Consider the following 20834-nt stretch of genomic DNA (forward strand, 5'->3'; position numbering starts at 1 on the left):
CAGCAGAGGTCTACAAGCAGAGCAGAGGGCAAGACTAAAACAGCTAGAACAGCACAGAGACCCAACAAAAATCAAACCAAGTCCTCTGCTGGCTGCAGTGGTTCCCATCTATAATTCCAAAAAGCTGTGGCAGGATAGGATCTTGGATGGAGAACCCACCTGGGCTATGTAGTAAGACCTTGTCTTAAGAAACCAACTAAAAATAAAATTAATTAATCTTAATTAGTCTTTTAACTTATTCCATACATAGCAAATGCAGCCAGCATGAACTTGAAGTAACCAGACATATGTAAAAGACATTACAGGTCTTCTCCATTCCCACAGAGAGCTTTAGAGTGCTCGTTGCCACTCCAGCTCTCCACCTACTGTGGGAGAGTAACTGAGGTTAAAAGCTCAATGTAAGCACTGTTTTCCATCTTATTTACTACCAAGTATAGATCAAAGGAGAAAACTGGGCATTTCTGTTTAATTCGGGCGAACAGGTATTAGAAACTCAAAATGTTGTTTGTGGGAATGTAAAAGTAAACTGGGGTTGCCCTATGTAGCTGATAAAACTGTCTAGGACTGACTGATACAACAAATCATTGAATACAAATGATCTGAAACGACAATTCAATTCATTTTGGCCTTAGGTCAAAACTAGTTATACAATCATACTGTTCCAAGTTAACTGAAAACTATATATATTCCATGCTGCAGAACCCCACTGAGGAAATAGCATTTCAGAGAGGAAGTAAAGGTTCAACTCTAGGATTTAGAATTAGAACTTTGTCTCTGTATTTTTAATAACTTCCTTATTATTATAGCTCATTTTCAAAAGTAGACAAGAACTAAGATGTAAGTATCCTCAAGATAATTTTGGAAGCATATATACCTAGTTCACATCCAGTCTAAAAATTTAATCAGGCCAATCTTGGAATAATTTGAGTATTACAAATATAGACCCGACTGAAATCCAAACTGAAAGACAGAGTCATGAAAACCTACACAGACTATCAACAATTACCACTCAGGTTAGGGGGAAAAAAGAGGCCATGAGATCTCCCTGTCACCTAGGCTGGTCACGAACCTCTGGACATAAGCATTTCTTCTACAGCAGATTTAAAAGTACCTGACTCCATTACTCAAATCTGACAGACTCTAACAACAGGTTGATCTGACAGCTACCAATATCTATAATAATCTAAAACAACTACAACTAGACATTTAACTATATACTGCAGTAAGTTTACAGTTTACTAAAGTCTTGACATTATTACTAAGAAAAAAGGGACGAAGTTCAGGTAATTTTCATTTATAAAATTCAAAAATTTCCCAAGATCAAGTACAATAATTAAAGACCTCACTGCACTTATTTACAAAGAAGATACAACAGTGTTTCATGAGCAGCTTGAAAAAGAAAAATATTACCTAATATATGTCAAGTTAGATCCAAACAGTATACACACATGAACAAAACAAAATCTACAGGAAGGGCAGCTCAGTGATGGTTCACCTGTGAAAGTCAACCAAACGCCAAGTTGTAATTATAAAAACACGACTATCAGTCATTTAGGTACTAACGCTTCCTGTCAGGGACAACGTAAGATTTTCTCCTGTGGACAGCATAAGCAGGCTGGTGGCCGACACCTGTAATCCTAGCACACGGGAGTGAGGAGAACCAGGAAGAGTGATGCTCCAGATCCTCCCTGGGGACAGAGAACAACTTCAAGGCCAGCCTAGGATACATAATGCCAGGTCTCAAGCAACAATATTAAAAAGTACATAAAACATAAAAGTGTAATATCTGATATAGAAAAGTTAGGATTAATAACTGACAAAAGTGAGGTCATATAAATAGAGGTAACACACAGGTATATTTGGTTTTTTAGGAATGAATGCTTATGTCTGTGACAAGAAGAGGCCATGTCTCAAACAACCAAAAGTAAATAAAGAAAATTTAGAAGTGTAACATGATATAGCAAAGTTAGGATTAATAATAACCTACAAAATAGCTAGGAAGATCATAAACATAGAGGTAAAATTACAGAGCAATTAGGTTGTATTTAGGAGAGTGTGTGTGTGTGTGTGTCTGTGTGTGACAAACAAACAGACAGGAGAAAAAGAGGGCACAAATTTGAGAAAAAGATGCAAGGGGGGCATGGGAGGAGATGAAGGAAGGAAAAAGAAAGGGAACATGTGATGTAATTACATTTTAAAAATAGTACAAAATAACTGGGAATTGAAATGTCATGAGTTTTCAATGCAGAGTTCTCCTGTTAGCATACCAACATTATCTCATTAGCACCTATGGTAATAGTTTTCCACTTTTCCATGATTATCATCACCATGTACACAAAGTTCTTTATGTGTTTGTTTGTGTGTGTATGCGTATTTATTTTTATTTTCTGGGTATGGTGTTTTGTCTGCATGTACGTCTGTCTGTGTACCATATGTAGACACTGCCTGTGAAGGCCAGAAGAGGTTGCTGGGTCTCCTGGGACTGGATTTCCTGACAGATGTGACTCACTAGGTAGTTGCTTAGCGTGGAGCCCAGGTCCTCTGCAAGAGCATCCAGTGCACTTAAGCACTGAAACACCTCTCCAGCTGCCACAGACAAACTTCCTAGAAACAAAGGAAGGTAAACTGGAAAGTTCACTATCCCGTTGTCATTCATTAATGTCCACACTCCTCAGTCATTCTAGCATCTCAGTGCTGTTCTTTCTTAACAAAGTGTAAGCACTTGGGGAATGTGGCCATTACTATGTAAAAAGAGCATCTTAGCAGGTCTGAAGAAGGACGAGAAGGGTACCAACAAACAGGCTCTAGATCTGCATGGGGCAGGAGAAGGGGAGGGTCTGGGTAAAGGGAAGAGAAAAGGTGGGAAGGATGCCAGGAGGCTGTCCTGTTGCCCTAGCACTTCCAAACCTTCAGAATGGCTTCAGAACTGGGAAGGGATAGTGACTCTCCCTCGAAGATGAGCATCGCCCCTACAATTTCTAAGAGAAATTAAGTGTTAAGATAACTTTTCAGCAAAAAGTACATTTGAAAAGTTTAAAGCAAGTATAACCAAGACAAAGTAAGCATCTCAGGCGTTTCTTTGAGAGACTATGGCAGGCAGAATGGGGACGCAGCAGGAGTCAGGACACTGAGCTTTGAGAACATCAGTGCTTATGGTCTGACCACAACTCCTAAAGCCTATGAAACAGTCACCTCCTTCATACTGCAGAATCTTTCATCAGACCCTAAACATCCACGCTCATGCCTATGGCTCTCCAGTGCTTTGAACCAGGGATGTTCAAGAGCGTACACTGCCAGATCTCAGAGGCTGGGTCCTTTCCGGCCCTGCCCTCTACTTTCCACTTGAACCCTTTACTACCTCAAGACCACTTCCACCACCAGTTCAAGTAGGACTCTTTCTGCCTGTTAGCCTACTCTAAATAAGCTACTGCTCTCCATTATGTTTCACTGTCCTTCATGAAGTTTTTGAGCCCTTTATTCAAAGGCCTGTTATTTTAGCAACAACAACTGTTGATTGATTCAATCTCTAAAAAGGTGCAAGCTGTGTTCACGTTTCTAAGGAGTACTTATGCTACAAGTCACCATCACCTCTGACCAGGTATCCCCATTTGTTAACTGCTACATTCTTTCTCTTAATTTTGATATGATTCTGTACAGGGCAAAAGTATAGGCAATAAACCTATCTATAAAAGGTTCTTTCCTGTTCATATCCTTACCAGCGTTTGTTATTTGTCCTCCTGACTCTCTGGTAATAGAGCATCTTAGGGTAGTTTTGATTTGTATTTCTCTAAGGTTAGAAAACTGAATATTTTCCCAATGTTCACTGGTCATTTGCGTTTCATCTGATTGGACTATCTAATTTCTTATTATATATTTTGAGTTGTTTCTATATCTCTATTATATTCTATCAAAAGTAGAGTGTGTAAGTATTTTTCTCCCATTCTGTGAGCTGTCATTTTACTTTGCTATAAATAAGCTTTGTAGTTCCACGAGTTCCCATCTGTCACCTATTGGCCTACTTCTTGAATTGGAGATCTACTGAACACTTCCCTGCCCCATTTCTCTTGAACTGCTATTTAATTTACTGCTTATATCTTTTCCCAAGAGAATGCAAAATCTACATACACAAAAATTTTCTTTGCTGCCTATCATAAAATTCTTGTGATTCCTTTCTCAATTTAAAAATATTTGTTTGGATTATGTGCATGTGTGGACATGAGGAGGGGATCAGTGTGTGCGGACATGAGGAGGGGATCAGTGTGTGTAGACATGAGGAGGGGATCAGTGTGTGTAGACATGAGGAGGGGATCAGTGTGTGCGGACATGAGGGGAGGGGATCAGTGTGTGCGGACATGAGGGGAGGGGATCAGTGTGTGTAGACATGAGGAGGGGATCAGTGTGTGCAGACATGAGGAGGGGATCAGTGTGTGTGGACATGAGGAGGAGGGGATCAGTGTGTGTAGACATGAGGAGAGGATCAGTGTGTGTGGACATGAGGAGGAGGGGATCAGTGTGTGTGGACATGAGGAGGAGGGGATCAGTGTGTGTGGACATGAGGAGAGGATCAGTGTGTGCGGACATGAGGAGGGGATCAGTGTGTGCGGACATGAGGAGGGGATCAGTGTGTGTAGACATGAGGAGGGGATCAGTGTGTGCGGACATGAGGGGAGGGGATCAGTGTGTGCGGACATGAGGGGAGGGGATCAGTGTGTGTAGACATGAGGAGGGGATCAGTGTGTGCAGACATGAGGAGGGGATCAGTGTGTGTGGACATGAGGAGGAGGGGATCAGTGTGTGTAGACATGAGGAGAGGATCAGTGTGTGTGGACATGAGGAGGAGGGGATCAGTGTGTGTGGACATGAGGAGGGGATCAGTGTGTGTAGACATGAGGAGGAGATCAGTGTGTGTAGACATGAGGAGGGGATCAGTGTGTGTGGACATGAGGAGGGGATCAGTGTGTGTAGACATGAGGAGGGGATCAGTGTGTGTAGACATGAGGAGGGGATCAGTGTGTGTGGACATGAGGAGGAGGGGATCAGTGTGTGTAGACATGAGGAGGGGATCAGTGTGTGTGGACATGAGGAGGGGATCAGTGTGTGCAGACATGAGGAGGAGGGGATCAGTGTGTGTGGACATGAGGAGGAGGGGATCAGTGTGTGCGGACATGAGGAGGGGATCAGTGTGTGTGGACATGAGGAGGAGGGGATCAGTGTGTGTAGACATGAGGAGGGGATCAGTGTGTGTAGACATGAGGAGGGGATCAGTGTGTGTGGACATGAGGAGGGGATCAGTGTGTGTAGACATGAGGAGGAGATCAGTGTGTGTAGACATGAGGAGGGGATCAGTGTGTGTGGACATGAGGAGGGGATCAGTGTGTGTAGACATGAGGAGGGGATCAGTGTGTGTAGACATGAGGAGGGGATCAGTGTGTGTGGACATGAGGAGGGGATCAGTGTGTGTAGACATGAGGAGGAGATCAGTGTGTGTAGACATGAGGAGGGGATCAGTGTGTGTGGACATGAGGAGGGGATCAGTGTGTGTAGACATGAGGAGGGGATCAGTGTGTGTAGACATGAGGAGGGGATCAGTGTGTGTGGACATGAGGAGGAGGGGATCAGTGTGTGTAGACATGAGGAGGGGATCAGTGTGTGTGGACATGAGGAGGGGATCAGTGTGTGCAGACATGAGGAGGAGGGGATCAGTGTGTGTGGACATGAGGAGGAGGGGATCAGTGTGTGCGGACATGAGGAGGGGATCAGTGTGTGTGGACATGAGGAGGAGGGGATCAGTGTGTGTAGACATGAGGAGGGGATCAGTGTGTGTAGACATGAGGAGGGGATCAGTGTGTGTGGACATGAGGAGGGGATCAGTGTGTGTGGACATGAGGAGGGGATCAGTGTGTGTGGACATGAGGAGGGGATCAGTGTGTGCGGACATGAGGAGGGGATCAGTGTGTGTAGACATGAGGAGGAGGGGATCTAGTATTCCTTGATTCAGTTTGTTAACTGTGTGGTCAGCAATCCCAGGGAGCATCCTGCCTCTGCCTCCCCAGTTCTAGAATAACAGGGGCACTGCAAACCTGGCTTTTAGCTGTTGCTTGGGATTAAAATCAATTCTTCCTAACTGTAGAGCAACACTCTACTTCAGAAACCATTCTCCCAGCCTTTTCTTTTGCCTTTTTTGAGACATGGATCTTGTTTTGTTGTCCAGGTTAGTCTAGAACTCTCTGCTCAAGTAATATTCAATGTTCCGAGTGCTGGTGCTAAGGTAAACAGTGCCCCATTGAAACTCTACAATCTGAGCCAAACAGATCTGATTCCATGTTATATACTCAAGCTGTAGCAGATAAAAGTCCTTTAAAGGCAACCTACTGCCTTTTTAGTCTCTCCGTACTCTTCTACTTCTTCATATAAAGACAAGTGTTTGGCATAACATAAATGCTCTAGACACACTGAATTAAGCAGCCATTTACAAGTAACTCAGCATAAACAAATACCAAGTTTACCCAGACAGACATTCCCTGTGTGAGGAAAGCTGCTGGCATTAACTGTGTGTTGGTGGGAATGATGATGGCATGGTACCCCAACTCATTCCTATACTAACTGAAAAACACTTAGTGTCAAATCAAGCCAAACATCATTCTGTAGGCAGATAGCTCTTTTCATAGCAAAATGGGAAGAAGTGAGAAGCTAATCATGAATAAGAGGAAAACATAGAAAGCTATACAAGTGTGGAATGGCCTGTATGCGTTACAGATTCAGTAGTGGGCATTTCACAACGAGACTGGTCTACTCCAGGGACACTCCTAATATTCTGGTTTTCTAAGAAGTCATATACTCAACATTGCTTGTTCTGTAGGAAGATGAAAGACTAGTTAGTATCCAACAACTGCCAATGTTTCTGTTGCTTCAAACTACCTTGTAATTGGGGAACTGACCTCACAGGTTTTCAACCATGTTCCTTTACATGTACACAAATCTTATTAGACCCATTACATTTAAAGCTATACGGATGATGTGATTAATAGTGATTTTAATAATTAAGAAATCCCTGCTCTTAAGAGTAGTCTTAATTTTCTTAACCAAAATAAATTAGAATGTGCAACTTGTGCAGCATAGATGGATACATTACAAAATAAGATGTTAAAAAGTAATACTAGCATTCCAAAAGGATAGAGTAATTGTCCTCAGGCCTTTTAGATTCCACACATAATCTTTTACTTTCCTAGAGGTTACTGTAAGGATGAGCAGAGACCTTTCCCATGCTAGTAACGTATCTACTTGGCAGTATGGCAGAGAGGGGGAAGAGGGGAAGGGAGGAGGGGGGGGGATAGAAGGGGGAGGGAGGAATGACTGACTCCTGACTGCTCCAATTAGTAATCAAACCATGAAGAAGGCCTTTCTACAAGCTTTGACTGCTTCATTTAGAAAATGAAAACCTGAGTCTATATCTCATAACTACTTTATTAAAAACTATTAGGTGACAAAATCAGAATGGAAATTAAATGATGAAATATGATACATAAACATTACTACACAGTAGAATGCAGGGAGGTATCTGTGTAAGAAATGGTTAAGTTTTAACATGTCCATAAAGGGACTTTATACCCAAGGTAAAGACTTGCTTCCACAGGAAAATAATCATTCACAGATTTTACTAAGAAAGGCAAAAATAGGGCAGGGGTATGGGAGGGCGTGGGACATATATATATACATAGAGAGTGGGGGGTGGAAAGGGAGCAAGTATAAGGTTTTGATTCTAGCACTGTGAAAAGGTATATAACACAAGTATAAACGAATGAAACATTATCCTATTGAAACAGCCCAGTTGGAAGATAATTCCTTGTTCTACAGTCCAGATCCTAAGATAAGAGAAATGGACTGACTTAAAGATTGCAAAAAGACTGAAAAACTGTATCTAGGAATACTGAAAGCAGACAATTTAAAACAAAACAGAAGGTAAACAGAAACCCAACATATAGAAGAATTTCATTACTGGAAACGATTAAGTTTGGATGCATTTAATCTGAAATGTCATTAGGGCTTAGTGGCACACGCCCTTAATCCCAGCACTCAGGAGGTAGAGGCAGACAGATCTCTGTGAGTTGCAAGGCCAACACGGTCTGCATAGTGAGTTCCAGAAAAGCCAGGGCTACACAGAGAAACACTCACTTTCTTGGGGGAGGAAAAACATTGGTGTCCAAAAGACTTATGAAATTTTAGAAGGGTATGTACCCACAGCAGTGATCTGAATCAGCTGTTTAATGTATCTTAATATTAAAGAATGAAATACTGCTGAATAATAAATCTGAAGTTATTAAAAATCAAAGGAGCAGGAAGAAAAGGAAGAAGAGAATAAGTTTATTATAAATGGTGATTTGGAAATATTTAAATTTGATATCTGATTTTGAATAAAAGACTAAAAGACAGAACTTGCAGAATGCTTTTTGACTTAGTTTTATGTTTATAGAAATACTGTATTCCTATGATTAAAAAAAAAAAATCTGTTCCTTCCAGAATCCCCACTAAGTTGAAGGCAGTGTCTTAGTTAGGGTTTCTATCCCTGCACAAACATCATGAACAAAAAGTAAATTGGGGAGGAAAGGGTTTATTCAGCTTACACTTCCCACTTTCCTGTTCATCACCAAAGAAAGTCAGGACTGGAACTCAAGCAGGTCAGGAAGCAGGAGCTGATGCAGAGGCCATAGAGGGATGTTCTCTACTGGCTTGCTTCCCCTGGCTTGCTCAGCCTGCTCTCTTATAGAACCAAGACTACCAGCCCAGAGATGGTCCGACCACAAGGGGCCTTTCCCCCTTGATCACTAATTGAGAAAATGCCCCACAGCTGGATCTCATGGAGGCATTTCCTCAACTGAAGCTCCTTTCTCTGTGATAACGCCAGCCTGTGTCAAGCTGACACACAAAACCAGCCAGTACAGGTAGAAACAGCTAAGGGCACAAAGGTGAAGGATCTCAGATATTAGACAAAGTAAATCCTCTTATTCATATTCTTCGTGAGGAGGGAGAGGACTGTGCTTGAGATTAGCAGATGCCTTTTATAATGCCCAGGTCATGGCAGCACATCCCCTTCACTTTACAGTTCTATAAAAATGGTCAAAGGAGCCTTAAGGCTTAACTTTTCGTTCATGACAACTTTGTAATTCAAGGAGTCAGTATTTAGTTAATCCTACCTCTTTATACAATTCCCTTTATAGCATAATGCAATAACTAATGTCCTTTTTTTTCTCTTGTGGCCAAAAAATACTTAAGGTAAATTTAGAATATTATTTTGAAGGTAACAATGAAATATGACTTTACTCAAAATAGCACATTTATAATCATATACCAAGTTGAATTTTAGGTACTGGGTTTACTTTCCAGGAGACTTAATTACTTAGCAGTAACACAGAGGGTTGGCAGGGTTTCATTTTAACAACACACCTCACAAAGCTTAAAATGTGAAATCTTATAATTTATGGAGAATAAATAATTCAAGTAACTCCCTTCTTACAAGTCAGGAGCCTGGAGATCATTCCAGAATCTCCCCCTCTCTAACATCCAATTAATTATTTACTAGTTAAATACCTCTTAAAAACATCCCCTGGGGCTGGAGAGAGCCCAACTGTTAGCGGCACTTGTTCTCTAGAGAACCCAGGTTCAATTTCAGCACTCACATGGCTGCTCACATCCAACATCGTCTTCGGCCCTCGCAGGACATCAGGCACACATGTGGTGCACAGACGGACATGTAGGCAGAAACACTAGCACACAAAGCCCCTCCCCAAGAAAGGTTTGTTCTTAATTCCTTCCACTACTGGCATTTTTCCTGTCTAAGTATTAAACTATTAACTAAACTGTGTTTGCTTCAAACCATAATGATCAGATTTCAGGTGACTTCATGTATTTGACATCTGTAAACACACACTTGTTTTTAAAGACTGCAAAGAAAACACATCAATAGAAAACCAAAGACAGTCCTAAAAGAGCCTTTATCGGTGTGGTCAGTGGTTCTAGAAGAGAGTCCCTGCAGTTATCACAAATGGTAACCTTCCCCATTGCTCATGTAACCCATGGATGACAAACCACTTGAAGCTCCTGGTAGCATGACAGCAGAAAAGCCTCTGTCCCAATAAAATTTGCATAATCCTGACTTATGTAAAGATAGTTCTATCTACATATTTATATTGGGTTTGTGATATAGGTTTAGCTAGACAAAAATAACCAATTTAGTGTTTTGCTATAGTCTAAAAACACAATGGTACATGCAAGGTTACCTGAGGAGAGTCAAAAGGGTATCGACTACTAAATTTAAACAAAAGTTGAAATTTTTCCCCTTCATATAAGGTTCCTGGTGCACCTTCCATGTCTACGATCCACCTAAGACAGGAAAAAGAAAAAAGGAAACAGATTTAAAACTTAAATAAAAAGGATTGAGGGCTGGAGAGATGGCTCAGCGGTTACAGGCACTGACTGCTCTTCTGAAGGTCCTGAGTTCTAATCCCAGCAACCACATGGTGGCTCAAAACCATCTGTAATGAGATCTGATGCCCTCTTCTGGATGACAGCTACAGTGTACTTACATGTAATAAATAAATAAGTAAATAAATCTTTAAAAGAAAAAAAAAAAGGATTGAAATGAAGGGGAAAAGAGAACACTGTGCTGCCGGGCACTGGGCAGAGCAACCAGAGGGTAGTGCTGCACTTCACTCAGCAACTCTCATACTGCATTTTTCTCTTTGTAGAGAACTTTCAAATGTATCATTATTGTGTATACTATGTATGACTGGGTAAATGCATTATTGTTGTATGGGGTGGAGCACTTACAACCACAGCATACAACATACAGCTTTTGACCCTTTCCTTCCACCTCTATGTGGGTTCAGATATTGAACACAGGTCGCTACCTTGTGTTTTGTTTTAATCTTTCTGGCCTGCAGAGCAGGGTTGTTTGTCTGTCTGTTTGGTGTGTGTGTGTGTACTAGGATCAGGATGATACACACCCTCTTAACTGCTGAGCTATCTCTCTAACCCCATAGTAATAACCTCCTTCCTATCCTTCTGGGACACTCTAGATTAAAGAAATTAGGTCAAGGTCAGAACCAGACTTGTAAGTCAGATCTGAAACAAACTACAAATAACAAACAAACAAAAGCTCCAACATATGCTACTATCAGGGTCCATACTGGGCTCTTCATCACACAGTCTTATTTTCTTTCAAAAGACTACTTTCTATAGTAATGAAAACCTTTTAGACAGTATCAAGTTTATTAGCCATCGTCCTGTTGGAAGCAATGGGAGAAAGTGCTATCAACAGAGCCTCTAGGGGACTATAGCTGACAAACTCACCTCCTAATCAGAGTGCATGGATCCCTGTCCACAATCTCTGGAGGTTTTAAGCAAGGGTCTCTCCTGCCTTTCCTTGCTAGCTCACTTTCAGGGCTTTAATTAAGCACCCAAAGATTCCTATGGCATTTATGTGAGCTTGTTTCATTGTTACTCTGTAACAATCTCTAGTCATTAGAAGAGGGGACAGAAGATAAAACAGATAGGATAGATACCATTTAGACGTGAATGGAAATCATTAGGAATGAGTCTTTAATTATAGCTGTCATGTATAATTATTGTAGCTGGCCAAATCCTTTAACCTCATACTTCTCAAGTACAAAAATGTGCTTATTTGAATACAGGATAACTGAGGTTGAGGCTGTACCTCGGCACATCAGTAAAGCACTCATCAAGGCCCTGAGTGTGGTGCCCAGTACTGCCATCAATACTAAGCATCACCCACTCATCTACCTATCCAGGAAAATCAGAGAAAGACCGGGTATATATACAGAGAGTATACCGGGATAAGGTTGTACTCATGTCTCACATGAAACAAAACTAGAAATGTATATAAAATAGTAACATGGGCTGGACTTAAGTCTGTGAAAGAAATAAAGTACAGAAACCCTTAAAAACATAACAATTCATTTTCAGAATGTATGCTGAGTACCTCAGATGTAAGAAGGATACGGCTGGAAGAGGGAAATGGTACTACATATGTAAAAAACAACAACAACAACAAAAATCCTCATGCAAGAGCTAGTACACAGTAAATTAAATACAGCACAAAGCTGTCTAGAAAGCAAGAAAACTGTGGGGGCATACAGGTCAGTGGTCAAGTCCTTGCAAGGCATGCTGAAGAGACCTGGGTTCAATACACAGCTCTATGCATGTGCTCGTGTGCACACACACTCTTCTTATAAAACAAAACAAGAGGCTGAAGAAGTGGCTCAGTGGCTGAGAGCACTGGCTATTCTTGCAGAGGACCCAGGTTCAATTCCAAGCACCCACATGATAGCTCACAACTAACTAACTCCAGTTCCAGAGGCTCCAACATCCTCACATAGACATATATGCAAGGAAAACACCAATGCACATAAAATAAAAATAAATTATTTAAAACAAAAACTAGGTCTTTCTTAGCTTCAAAACTCATCTCTCCCATTGGCTCACATGTACTACCCAGAGAGATAATTCAATGAAACAGGGCTTCCTAGTGCTCCCTATTTCTTAATGTAGCAAAGTTTAGGATTGACAAACATCAATTTACTTGTGACATACAAAGCAGAGTTTAAATAACAGCAAACACATATTTGCATGAAATAGGGCAAAGATACGATTTCTAATACTATGTGCAATAATTTTTTAAACTTTGCTAATTAACAAAGTAATGCATGCTTACTGAATTTTAAAAAGATATAAAATAAAAATACTCAGCAATAACAACTGTTATACTTCTTGGGGTGTATTTTATTCTTATCATTTTGCAGTTTACTACATCACTGAGGACAAGAAATACAGTACTTTTATTATGTGCACACTTAAATTTCACAATTTTCCAGCATTACTAATAATCAGTGTGCATGTGTACCGTGTGTGAGCATAGGTATGCATGCCAAGGTGTGTAGCGATGGTCAGGGGACAGCTTTTGAAGCTGTTTCTCACCTTCTACCTTTACATAGGTTCTGAAGATCAAACTCACATCCCCAGGCCTGTGCGGCAAACACCCTTAGCAGCTAAGTTTCTCAGCAGTCCCAGTCCCACAGACTGTGCCATCATTGCAATCGTTGAGTATGTGCCTTGGAGTAAGGATGTAATGGGAAGTCAGCTTATCTTTCTCCAAAGAGTCTCTACTTTTGAACTCCTATAACTATTACTTTTTTTAAAAGGTAATTTGGCATTTTTTCCCACATCTTCACTTCTAATAAAGAAATAGCTATGTACTCTATTGCAGAGAAGAGCTGGGTTTGTGACTAAGACAAGCAGCAGGCAGACGCTGTCATCCTCTAGGGCATCACCAAGTTTTCCAGAGTAGTCATGAGCTTTTGGGTCCCTCCTCCTACATCAACCTCCCAGGAAGTGAGGACGACGGGTGTGTACCACTGTACCCAGCCAATACGGCCTGTTTTCACAATTCTCAAAGATAATTATGACTAAACCAAATCTCCACTTTACAAACTACAGACTATAAAATGATAGCATTTCACTGTGTCATCCTTCTCTACTGTAGACACAGTTTTAACTCACACTTTTAACTAGAGAAGTTTAAGAAGAAGAAAAAAGTATGATCTCTGCTAGGTAACTATCCTATTGTGCTAGGAATTTATCTTCGCTCATTCTTTAGTACAGCATGAATATTTGACTTACTATGTCTAAAGGATGGGATTCATAGTGCTGCAGTCTGAATGCAGAGCAAATGTTCAAGACCTAAGAGCCAGATGTGGTGGCACATACCTACCTGTGATGCCAGTATTCTCGAGACTAAGGCTAGCCCAGAGTCACAACAAAAATAAACACATACATATATAGATACATATATGCATAAGGAACATGAAAAACACACAAAGATTGTTTTAAGAACAAAAGGAAGCTTTATAAATTACATTACAGGGCTGGAGAGATGGCTCAGAGGTTAAGAGCACTGACTGCTCTTCCAAAGGTCATGAGTTCAAATCCCAGCAACCACATGGTAGCTCACAACCATCCGTAATGAGATCTGACATACCTCTTCTGGTGTGTCTGAAGACAGCTACACTGTACTCACATACATAAAATAAGTAAATAAATCTTAAAAAAAAAGAAAAAAATTACATTACAATAAGTCTATGCTGACACAGTAAGGTTAAAAAATGAATATGCAGATATATGGAATAAGATTTTTTATTATATTAAAGGTATAACAGAATGCGATGAAATATGAAAACCACAGTTACTTGTACAACCCCAGAATACCTTTGAGAATCAAATACTCACTGCGTGATTGAATTCTGAACACTCTTTTCATTTAAAGTCATTCCAGGAGGTGGGTCATTCTGCAAAGCCAACAGTTCTTTTTGTAGTCGTTTCTAGAAAATATCAATAGTAATTTATACTCTTTAATAGCTTTCCTCTATACAGTCTAAAATAGGTGATTAAATTTCTTTCCAATGCTTGAACCTCTTTCTTCACAAGCTCCTGGAAACTCTACAGAATGTTTATGCTTAATCCTTAACTATGGTCTGCCATAAAATTCACAAGCAATGTCAGTGTTCCAATCCTACCCTGCTGCTATGAAGGGCAGTCAGGTATGCTCGCTTGCTCGCTCACTTGCTTTTTCTCTCTCTCTCTCTCTCTCTCTCTCTCTCTCTCTCTCTCTCTCTCTCGATTTATTTATTGTTATATGTAAGTACACTGTAGCTGTCTTCAGACACACCAGAAGAGGGTGTCAGATCTCATTACGGGTGGTTGTGAGCCACCATTTGGTTGCTGGGATTTGAACTTAGGACCTCTGGAAGAGCAGTCAGTGCCCTTAACTGCTGAGCCATCTCACCAGCCCAGGTATGGGCTTTCTTCACAGCTATTTCACTGATACCACAGGGCTTCAGCATGGGCTAGAGATGGGCTATTCAGTAGTCTTCCTTTGCTTTCAAATAACTACCATAGTATTCTGTAACCGTGGAAACAGGAGAATTATGAAAGTAATCCATTCCACAAAAGGCTCCTGAAAAACAATTTAAATTCAACTCATAGCCTAATTCTGTACTTATCTTCTTAAATAGGATTATTTGAACATGATTCACTTTAAACATTTTTCACTGTACATTATAAGGTTGTTGGGTTTTCTTCCCCATACTAGCTTTCTAATTGGCTTTATATTCTGTGCTTTTACTTGCACAACTTCCAGTGTTGACCTCTTCCCCGAGTTATCAGCAGCAGACATTCCTTTCCCATTTACAACACAGCAGAACTGGGAGTGTGCCTCTGTGGTTAAGAATACTCGGCTGGTATGTGCAAGGCTCTGTGCTTAATCCCCAAAACTACAAAAAACATAACTAAGGTAGTAAAATTGTATGCAAGATGATAAAGATCCTTTTAAATCACATTTTATTATTTTACTAGAACTGGAATTCTAACTCTAGTTCTCTGGAAGACCAGCAAGTGCTCTTAAACTACTGGCCCATCTCTTCAGCCCAACATTACTCATTTTATTTATTTAAATACATGTGTGGGTGCACATATGTGATAGAGGGCACTCGTGAGAGAGTCATTCCTTCTTCCACCATGTAGGGTCTTGGGGACTGAATGCAGATTGTCAAAGCTTGGTGACCAAACACCTTTACCCGCTGAGCTGTCTTACTATCTTCTAATCCTGAGACAGGGTTTCTCTGTATAGCCCTGGCTGTCCTGGACCTCACTTTGTAGACCAGGCTGGCCTCGAACTCAGAAATCCGCCTGCCTCTGCCTCCCGAGTGCTGGGATTAAAGGCATGCGCCACCACGCCCGACATCTGTCTGTTTTTATTGTTTTGTTTTTATTTTTTTTGTTTTTATTGTTTTAAAATGAACAAATATAAATATTTATTTATAACCTAAATGGCTTATCTGCTTAAAAATAGTCTCTCAGTCTAGTGTAGTAAGATACTCCATTCCAGAACTCGGGAACCTAAGGTAGAATTACAAATTTGCAGTCAGCCTGGACTACATACTGAGATACTATCTTGGAGAAAGGGGGGTGGGGGTAGGGGCAGATGGAGGGAAGGAGAGAGGAACAGAGAGAGATAGTCACAAGTAAGGGGCCCCTCCCTGGAGTAAGTCAGAGAAGCCTTCTTCAAGTGAGCACATTTTGAGGAACAGCACTGTGGAAATTCTCCGTATCTGGACGACTTTACTAAAACAGAGAAGCTACTGCAACCTCATCAGTCCTGTTCCAGTGCCATTCAAACAAACTCAGTGATATGACAAATCTGAATACACTACATGCAGTCCTAGCACAGTCAGGAAAGGAGACTAGCTTATAAATATGAGACTAAGTGTTTAAGAATCCGGTGTTAAACATAAACACAGAAGCACTCTTTCTGAAACTAACACTGCACCCGCAACGTGCTGGGTCTCTCGTGACTGCTGGTATTGGTGAGGTTCATAAATTCATCGGACTCACTCTCACAGCCTGACATTCTTGCTTTTGTTTTTTTAAATTGCCATATGTTTACTGTTAGTAATTTGTCAAGTCTGAAGAAGTTACAAACACTCCATTTTCATCAACGGAAAAGTACAGAAAAGATTATGTCTAACCACACTCTGTGCAACAGCGTTGTCAGACTGTATTTTACTACAGTAAATGCTGTCTTTGCCTCTTTGGTTTCTGATCACTTTTCCCAATGTATAGATACTAACTTGAGTTTTTTGTTGTCTAACATCATGGGATGATGAGTCCTTCAATAACCTACAGTTATTTAGCACAAACATTACTGTTTAGAAGATTGGAGACTACATCAAGAAAAATATTCCCAGTTCTAAACTACGCATAAAAAGTTCTTTCTTTTCTAAAGTGACTCCCCTTTTATATTAATCCACTTTTCTAAAGACTCGCTTGTTATTTATATGTATATGTATTTATATGTCTGCTGTGAGTATGCTTATATGCATGCTGATGACCACAAAGGCCAGAATATGTCAGATTTCCTGGAGCTGGACTTACAGGCACTTGTGAGCTATCCGAAGTGCCTGTTAGAGTTAGGCCATCCTAACTCTGGTCCTGTGAAAGATCAGCAAGTAGTCTTAACTACTGAGACATCTCTCCAGACCCACATTAATTCATTCTCATATGTACCAACATGTGTTAAATCTAAAGCACAAAACCAGAAGATTAAGTTCTTAACTGACAATGGTTACAATAATACATCACTTGTCGAGACTGATAAAATCCTTTACTTACTTTCAACTGGGAAGAGACAGCAAATATTCAATAAAACAAAGAGTTCTATGGTAGGCTTTACATCTTGTAAGGTTTTTAATCTCACTGAAACCTTGAAAAGGTACTTTTTTGTTTTTACTGTTAGTTTTGTTGGGAAACTATTCTGAAGTGTGGAAATTCTCACTGGAGGTAAAAAGAAATACAAACAAGAGAAAGGATACTCAAAATGAAGGAATAGAATAGTTGGGCATGGTGGTCTATGCCTTTAATCACAGCAATTCAGAAGCTGACCTCAATGAGTTTGCGCCTGGTTTACACAGCTAGTTCCAAGCCAGCCAGGATTACAGAGTAAGAAAGACCCTACCTTAAAACAAAAACAAAAGAGTGTGGAGGGAGGGAGAGAGAGGAAACTGTGGTGGGGGTGCCATTATGTAACAATGGTTGCTAGTGCAATTGTGCAAATTAAAAGACTGGCAGTGGGTGTAGCTTGGTATTAAATTGTTTACCTAGTATTAGTGAGGTCCTGAGTTCAAGTCCCAGTACTATAAAAATATTAAAGGCAACCAACAATGTTTTCTCCAATTCCATCTAAGATTATTAAGAAACGACTCTTAGTAATAGCTTAGCAATGAAGTAATTTAACTTATTTTAGCCAAACAATACAAATGAAACAGATTCCATCAACTGAATTCTGAGTACACCTTCTATAGACCGTAACTTCTGTTACTTGTTACTACGTTTTCCTCTTTAAGGGAAGGAAAAGCCTGAAACAAAGATTTTCATTCTTTCTCCAGCTACATCAGTAGTAGGTTTGCACATAGATACACAAATGCAAACCCTCATACACATAAAAATGAAATAAGCAAACAAGCAAATCTATTGGGCAGCATGAAATGTTTCTACAGTATGGGCAGAGGTGGAGAACACCCAGAGGACTCCCACACCCCCTACTACAAGCACAGGCTGAAGGGCACTCAGAGGCCCAGATACCACTTAGAGAGATAGGAGAGAGAAAGCAGAAAGGTGTGTGTACAATGAAGTGAAATGGATCTAGAGATGTGAGGGTGGTGAGAATCAGCCTGCTATGCCACCTGAGGCCATGGTAATGTCCTGCCCAACACAGACTCCCACAACAGTTATGTCTGGGTTCATGGCCCATGTCACTACCAAAGGCCATGTGGACATCCCTGGTCTGGGATGCTGCCTAGGGCCATGTTGACATCCAAGGGCAGCACAAAGCTGGCCCTGGTGGCATTGACTTGGGTGAGTAGACATGAGAGCATGAGTGTGTGGGAGCTAGGTCTGCCCCTAACCAGATGCAGCATTTGGGAGAGTGGCCACCACACCTCACCTAGGCAGCACTGTAGAGCTGGCCCTGGTGGTGTGGGCACAGGATAGTTGACTCTGAGAGCCAGGGCATGGGCAAGGGAGAGATGGCCCACCCTGCTGCGGAGATCCTGTCCTGGTGGCATGAACATGGGAAAGCCAATCCTGACGCTCACCTGGGCAAAGCAGTAAAGCTGGTCCTGATGGAAGAAGCTCAGAAGAGCTGACAGGCTAACCAACTCGGTTACCACTCAGGCCCAGAGTTAAGAGTTTGCTAACCCAACATCTACCCCATCTATGAACTGCTAGAGTTCATGAAAGGGCCAGTCCTATAGATCCAAAGTGGCATTGTCTCCATGACACAGGGCAACAGCAGGACACCTGAGCGGAGTTCCAGTGAGGACCCAGTACTGACAGTGTAGCAGAAGCCACAGAGTCACAAGTAAAGCTGTGGGGCAGGAGGCTATACTTACTCTGTCATACACTAGTTTCAATGGCTGCGGTGGTGTTCTTGTTGTTGTTTAATTTTTATTTTTATTTTGTTTTCTTTTGGAGGAGGGAGTTGCAAAGGCAGAGGGCAGATATGGAGAGACAGGGAGTGGAGTAGGATTGTGATACTTAACATGAAATTCAAAGAGTCAATAAAAAGGTTTTTTTGTAATAAGCAGAATCGAATTATGTTCCATTTTAAAACTTATCTTTAATGTCTGTCTCAAAAGACCCCAGGTATAGGTGGAACAACAATATGAACTAGCCAGTACCCCAGAGCTCTTGACTCTAGCTGCATATGTATCAAAAGATGGCCTAGTCGGCCATCACTGGAAAGAGAGGCCCATTGGACTTGCCAACTTTATATGCCCAAGTACACGGGAATGCCAGGGCCAAAAAGTGGGAGTGGGTGGGTAGGGGAGTGGGGGAAGAGTATGGGGGACTTTTGGGATAGCACTGGAAATGTAAATGAGGAAAATACCTAATTAAAAAAAAAAAAGATACCAGGATTCAAAAAGATGCTCTAGTAGGTATCCAAACTGCCTCACAAAGTTGTAATAAATAAATATAGGACCATAGGTTCATTTTCATTCCTATTCAACACTACAGATTAATAATGTAAAAACAAACAAACAAACAAACAGTAAATAAACCAAGAAATTACAAAGACGGCTACAGAGGGTGCAGATGTCTAAGGGAACTACCAACCAAGAGAAATGTTACAATGTCCCCTTCCTAAACCCAAAATCCCAGGACACCCAGGCTGCAAAAATCAATGACTCTCTCCCCACTTCCCAACACAAGCACCACAGGGGCCTGCAGGCCAGAGAGACCTAAGAACATCACTTTCGACATCACAGTCACTGTGCTAGCAATTCACTCTGTAACTGTCAACCCTGGTCAGAGAAACGCCACTTTGCAGTGGCAGCAATTAACACAGACATGCATCACTGGTCAAAGTGCTGAGAGAGTGACTGTCCCTCAAGGCTCATGGAACTCCACACAAGGGGATAAAAAGAAATGCAGGAGCCAGAGAATGAGGAGAAACACTCTGAATTCCTGTCTTCCGGATGTGACACAAATTCACAGCAGCTATGACTGCACAAGACCTTCCCAAGGTCAAGCCAGCCAACATTCCAGAATGGATACAGAAGAGTACGGGAGGCCCCATTTCCTAGCAGTAGATGGCTGCTGAGGGAGGGAAAATCACGTTTCTCTGTTGCTGTAGCTAGTAGTAGATTGCCCATATCCAAGTGCAAGGCCTCACAGACCTATGTGCATACAGGTAGGGGCACAGAAGGAAAAAGACGGGGGGGGGGGGGATGACTTGAATAAAAATACATTTTAAAATGATATATATATATTTTTTTTTTTTTTTTAAATAACACATAGCCAGGCATAGTGGTACACATCTAAGGTCCCAGTTCTTGGGAGGGAGAGACAGGAGGAGTTCTACCACACAGTGACTTTTAGGACAGTCCAAGTAAGTTACATGATACAAAAACCCAGAAACTGCATCTGGAGACACAAGCTCAGCCCTGAGTTCTTGCTGGTTTTCCAGAGGGACCAGTTTGGTTCCTAGCATCCCTGCTGGGCAGCTCAGAACTGACTATAGCTCCTGCTCCAAAGGATCTGAAGTCTGTACTGGTCTTCCCAGTAACCTGCATACACATGGTAGACATAGATACATGGAAAGGGCGGTTGGGACAAATTAAATAAAATAAATACCTTATATGGGTGGTTGTGGCACACACCTTTAATCCCAGCATTCAGAAGGCAGAGAGGCAGGGGGATATCTGAGT

At 41.3% G+C, this 20834-nt stretch overlaps 1 protein-coding gene across 7 annotated transcripts in view; it reads right to left on the minus strand.

The window, feature by feature from the left end:
* The window catches only part of Ube2w (ubiquitin conjugating enzyme E2 W), a 58201-nt gene that overhangs the window by 23788 nt on the left and 13579 nt on the right, over window positions 1–20834 (minus strand). For all 7 annotated transcript variants that reach the window (XR_003836462.2, XM_085835785.1, XM_029476454.2 and 4 more), the window contains exons 2-3: window positions 14299–14390; window positions 10275–10377 (exon numbers count right to left, since the gene is read on the minus strand). Coding sequence is in view for 6 of the 7 variants with exons in the window: in XM_085835785.1 (XP_085691911.1) it covers window positions 10275–10377; window positions 14299–14390 (195 nt within the window). In the remaining variant the exon portion in view is untranslated. The remainder of the gene's footprint in view (window positions 1–10274; window positions 10378–14298; window positions 14391–20834) is intronic.

This window comes from Mus caroli, unplaced genomic scaffold (genome assembly GCF_978045245.1).
Source record: "Mus caroli unplaced genomic scaffold, Mus_caroli_1 scaffold_1, whole genome shotgun sequence".
NCBI lineage: Eukaryota > Metazoa > Chordata > Mammalia > Rodentia > Muridae > Mus > Mus caroli.